Source organism: Schistocerca piceifrons, chromosome 6, assembly GCF_021461385.2.
Source record: "Schistocerca piceifrons isolate TAMUIC-IGC-003096 chromosome 6, iqSchPice1.1, whole genome shotgun sequence".
NCBI lineage: Eukaryota > Metazoa > Arthropoda > Insecta > Orthoptera > Acrididae > Schistocerca > Schistocerca piceifrons.
In genome coordinates, this window is record NC_060143.1 from 335,487,783 (window position 1) to 335,493,782 (window position 6,000).

A 6,000-nucleotide genomic window follows, 5' to 3' on the forward strand; every position below is an offset into this window, starting at 1 on the left:
TTTGCGGTGTGGGCGTTTCAAAAGATGGCGGAAGATGACTGTTGGTTGAGTAACGTGTTGTGGACCGATGAAGCTAATTTCACGCTCCGAGGGTCTGTCAACGCCCACAACTGCGGAATTTGGGCTACCGAAAATCCTAGAACTGTCGTGGAAACTCCATTTCACGACGAGAAAGTCACAGTATGGGTTGGATTTACCACATTTACCGTTATCGGGCCTTTTTTCTTCGAGGAAATGCTTGATTCTGGTTTTGTAGCTGCTACCGTAACGGGTGAGAGGTACGCCGATATGTTACAGAATCGCAGCCTGGCTGATAAACACATGCTGGAACGTACGATGTTTATACAGGATGGCGCTCCAACCCATATTGCTAGACGCGTGAAAGATCTCTTGCGCGCGCCGTTTGGTGATGATCGTGTGCTCAGCCGCCACCTTCGTCATTCTTGGCCTCCCAGGTCCCCAGACCTCAGTCCGTGCGATTATTGGCTTTGGGGTTCCCTGGAGTCGCAAGGGTATCGTGATCGACCAACACCTCTAGGGATGCTGAAAGACAACATCCGACGCCAGTGCCTCACCATAACTCCGGCCATACTTTACAGTGCTGTTCACAACATTATTCCTCAACTACAGCTATTGTTGAGGAGTGATGGTGGACATATTGAGCATTTTCTGTAAAAAACATCATCTTTGCTTTGTCTTACTTTGTTATGCCAATTATTGCCTTTCTGATCAGATGAAGTGCCATCTGTCGGACATTTTTTGAACTTTTGTATCTTTTTTGGTTCTAATAAAACTGTGGTGTCATCGCCAGACACCACACTTGCTAGGTGGTAGCCTTTAAATCGGCCGCGGTCCGTTAGTATACGTCGGAACCGCGTGTCGCCACTATCAGTAATAGCAGATCGAGCGCCGCCACACGGCAGGTCTAGAGAGACTTCCTAGCACTCGCCCCAGTTGTACAACCGACTTTGCTAGCGATGGTTCACTGACAAAATACGCTCTCATTTGCGACGATAGTTAGCATAGCCTTCAGCTACGTCATTTGCTACGACCTAGCAAGGCGCCATTACCAGTTACTATTGACATTGTAATCATGTACCGTCAAGAGCGACGCTCATCATTAATGGATTAAAGTTAAGTATTCCACCAGCTACGTCCTTTTTTTCTAATTTCCTTGTCCTGTTCCAGACCTCACGCCCGCCTGCGTGAGCTAAAACGCGTGCCTTTCGGCTTCCTCTAATAATACGGTGTTGGCTCTCCTGCCAACCCACAACAAAAACCCCATGTCATTCCAAGCATGTGTGTCAATTTGTACCTCTCTATCTACATTATTCCGTGATTTATTCAGTTTTCAAATTTATACTGACTTTTTGATCACCCGGTATTTCTTCTGCGTGTAGAGGATGTGACGTTCCCATTTAAATTGCTGTAATAGCCTAAGGTAAGTTGCTGTGTTCTCCAAATAAGGCAGTGTACCTGTATGTGTGTTGCAGGGATGCGGTTCGCGCTGTCGCTGGTGAAAGTTGCGGTGGCGGGTGTGGTGCGTCGGTTCGAGCTGCGACCATGCCCACACTCAGTGCTGCCGGTAGCGCTCAGCCCCCACCACCACACACTCACTGCTGCCCACGGGCTTCGCGTCACCATCCTGCCCAGGCACGACACGTGACTACTATTTGCTGTACTGCGGCACCTTACACCACCTCCTGCTTATGGATGCAGAGATACTGCCCAATCACGAAAAGTGATGGCAGCTTGTTTTGCAGTTGGACTGTGGTGGATATCTAGATCGTGACGCACTTCTAACTGCATACAGATTGCCTCTCCGTACTCTCCCTAGCCGCAGCAAGTGATTAGATGTCGTTGTTCCAGTTCATTGTGGTGAGACTCATTAACGCTTTCCTCTGATGCTGCACCTGGACTTGAAAAGTTGTCACAACGTATCTCACCATGTTAACTAGCTCATGCTGTATTATTCGCGAATGGTCTACAGCACCAGACAAAGTTGATTCTTGGCTTCTTATTCAGTCATAAAAGTATGATACATGTTCCTAACCTTGCCTATAGCTTATAGAGATTGTCTAAAGAAAGAGAAAGTTACCATGTACAAAGTGCTTGAAAAGAAAAGTGTCACATATTACAGGAAGTGCTATAATCAGAACTAAAAAAAAAGTTTCCATAATCATATGCCCAGAAACCAACACCTGTTGCGATATGGGCCAGCCCCTCTCCCACTCCCATCTGTCCGTTACATAGAAGTAGATGCTGTAGCCATCTGGCAACCATGTGTCCTGACACATCCTTCAGCAGTCAATCACATTGAATCATGTACTATTTCAAAAACACCTAGCTCCATTCAGATTGCATCACATGCTCCTATAATGTATATACACTGCTGATTGATTGGGCATATACAAGTGCCTTTAAATGTCTCCATAGCCAGAAATCCAGCGGACTCAGATCTAGTGAAGAGGGAAGCCACTCTATCGGACCTCTTTGACCAGCCTGCTGCCCATCAAACGTTGCTGTGATGTACTGTCACACGATCTGTCCAAATTGGAGTGGCGCCCCGCCGTCCATAATCCACAATTTTCGTCTTTCTACTCTCCAATAGCGCAGGTAATATCGGTGGTGCACCTGTTGATCTCTTCGATAACACGTGTGGCCCTATGAATCTGTCATCGACAATTCCTTTCCATGGATTGATATTGAAGCGATTCTGATGGCCTCACCTCTGTGAGTGACGAGGATTGGCATATTACCACATGTGCGTATTGTAGTAAATTACTATGCCATCACTTGTAAACGATGGGGCATCTCCCTATTTACTACAGTTTGCGACCTTAGGTCACACCAATTTTTCATGGGTGACTGGTCAAAGAGGTTCTATGCCAAGGCCTCTCCATCCACTGGACTGGATTTCTGACTACAGGCACATTTAAAGCCATCGTAGTACGCCCAACCCTTCAACAACGTGTGTGTGATTCAGGAGCATGTGATCAATGAATATGACGCAGTCCAAACGAAGCCATGAGCATTTGAAAAAGTGCATGATTCGCTGCAAGTAAATGCTGAAGGATGTGTCAACAGTTGGGAGTGAGACGACAGACTGGTCCATATCCCAACAGGTATTGGTTTCTTGACCTATCATTATGGAAATTTTCTTCTAGTTTCGATCAATACTACATTATGTTGGAATATGTTCCATTTTTTAAATACCCTGTGTGCAAGTGGACAAAACGAGTGAAACACTCTGAATTTATTGTGAAAGTAAGTGTTTACTTTAGTCTGAGTGTGATCCAAATCAACAGTTGCAGAACAATGTAACTCTATTACTGATGAATAAGAGTAATTTTGTTTCAATATCTGATGTTAGTGTAATATTTTATTTTGGTCAAAATTTATATCACATATGTATGTATGAGTATTACCCATCACATCACTTCTATCTTGGTCCTCAACTCATTGGTACTGTTTCATGCTGGGTACTTTTAAGGCTAAGTGACAATGGAAACAGTAATTAAAAGGAAGAAGGGCGGCATTGTATCTGCCACATAGTGGAAAAGGATTTATTGTATCACAGAAGAGGTTGCTAGGTACCGCTGTGCTGAAATATACGGTTAGAGCTGTGCTCGTCAACTTCCAAGACTTAAGAGAACACAAGTACATTGGAGCCATATTTCTGTCAGTCCGATCCAAAGTCGATCGAAGATCGTTGATGTCAGAAGGAAGAAAAAGACACCCAGACTAAAATGTAACTGCCTACACAGGAAGTGGAAACCCTATCCAACAACGTCTGATGCCGTGTAGTGTCAGACCGAAGAGTTTATAGACCAGACATGTTTGTTTCCATTCTGATATCAGAGCTCAACCGCACAAAACGATGGCAGATACTATTCTAGCTCATACATAGTTACTTATTAACAGTCCTTTATTAATAACACCAATATTAGAGTGAAAATATAGCCTAGTTACTGTAGAGTGAATTGTTATTTCTTTTAAAGTAAGAGCTGCATAGGCATTCCTCTGTAAGAGAAATCAATTTCTAAATCTTATACCACTCTTAAATATTAAGAGAAGTAACAATTCATTTTCACTGAGGGTAATATCTGATATCTTCGAAAACAATTATTGTTGTCCTCATACATATAAGATGGATCACAGTTAATAGTGACATCTGACACTGTGAAAGTATATGATAAGAGAAACGAATACCTTCCAATAAATGCAGGTCTGTAAGAAGTTATTTAGGACATTACTAACCTTTTCCCAATGATTTTGCCTCTGTGTAGGTTTGACATATCTAGAACACATCTTCTCCTCCCCTCTCTGTGAGTGCCTCGTCCTCCCTTCGTCTGTCTAACTGATCTTACCACCTCTATCTATCTCCGTCTCCCCATTCTCTCTGTTTCTTCATATCTTCCTCCCCTCTGTCAATTTCCTCCATCTCCTCTCACAGACCATACCTTCCTCCCCTGCCTCCATCCATATACTTCTGCCCATTCCTTTCCATCTCTGCCTTCCTTTCCACATGCCCACTGCCCTTCTACTCCTCCTACCATCTGCCTACTGCCCTTCTATGCCTTCTACATGCATCATGCATCTCTTCCTCCTCCTCTCTCTCGCTCTGCCGATTTCCTCCTCCCCTCACTCTGTCCATCCCCTCCTCTGTCCAATTCTACTGGTCTCCAGCTATGCTGATCACAATAAAGCTGGTGGACACTACTCACACAACATGCTTGTCATGCAGGTATGGCTACATGCCAGGTGCTTGAAAATCATTTATTTGCTCCTGAGACATAGGACGCCAAGAAAAGCAAGTCAATAAATCAGGCCAACACAACACTCCTGTAATGTAGAGCAGCATACATGTTGGGGCCTGGAAAAGCATTTCTTGCCACTTGCAAACCATGTTGATTTAGCAGGCCTATATTGTTCCCACACAACACGCTTGTCTTGCAGGGCAGCATATACCACAGGCGCTGGAGAAAAAGCTTTTACTCATATCTCCACCCCCATTGGAACCAGAGATTATAAGCCCATAGCGCTGATACTTGTGACTCCTGCTGTTTCTGTGCTACATTTGATTGAAATTGATCCACTGGTTTGCGATGAGGTACCAGACATACGAGTATACATCATATATATGTATGTACTCTGATTTATACTCTATATAACAGATTATAAATGTGTGTTTATGAGTGCCATTAACTTCTGTGTAAGATGTTGTCCTAGTTAGCAGAATTGTATCTGAAACGTAAACTTTCTGATTCAGTAGCTGTCTAACGGGTCTCAAAATTCATCTATTTCCCCACCTTGCCCTGTGCAACATTGGAGAATGTGGTACATGCGTGATGGGGCACAGGCATATTTTGTTGCTGTTATAAGATGGCATCTAACATGAAACCACAGTCCGAGACGGAAATGTCAAACAAAGCTTGTCCTTTGGCCTCCAAGGTCATCTGACCTCAATCTTTTGGATTTTTCTGTATGGGTTTTCTCAAAAGTGAAGTGTACAGAACTCCCACTGATATAGCTGTGGAACTGGAATTGCGAATTGTAGAATGCTGTTAAGAGTTATGATTCGATCTGGGTATGTTTTAAAGATTTTTCAGCTCACAATAGAGACGAGTCCAGTATTGCTTCCAAATGTGAGTACGACTTGTGGAATACATTTTTTAACAGTAAATTGTGTCAAGTAACACGCTGAAGTAGTATTGTATTTATTGTTAAGGTAGCACTAGAGCGAAACTTACAGCCAATTAGAGCGAAAAGTTAAATTTCTAATACGTTTGTACTATTAGAACATTATTTCACAGTGGCAGCTTTTAGCAACACATTCTCAATGAACTTGCAAAACGGTTCATTTATTCGAACCTTTTTTGTTTCTGCGAGTATTGTCGTATACTTTCATCCATGTCAGCTTTCGCTTCTAATTGTTTTTCCCTCTATATAAAACTTTTGCACTTGAACTCCTTTGGCGCACCTTTCCATTTGGCGCCT

General features: G+C 43.3%; 1 protein-coding gene across 1 annotated transcript in view; it reads left to right on the top strand.

Annotated features, from left to right (window-relative positions):
• LOC124802643 (probable cytochrome P450 6a13) overlaps window positions 1–3,360 on the top strand; it is a 69,345-nt gene extending 65,985 nt beyond the window's left edge. The window contains exon 9 of the mRNA XM_047263546.1: window positions 1,494–3,360. Within this exon, the coding sequence (XP_047119502.1) occupies window positions 1,494–1,666 (173 nt within the window). The 3' untranslated portion in view covers window positions 1,667–3,360. The remainder of the gene's footprint in view (window positions 1–1,493) is intronic.
• Window positions 3,361–6,000: the final 2,640 nt, after the last annotated feature.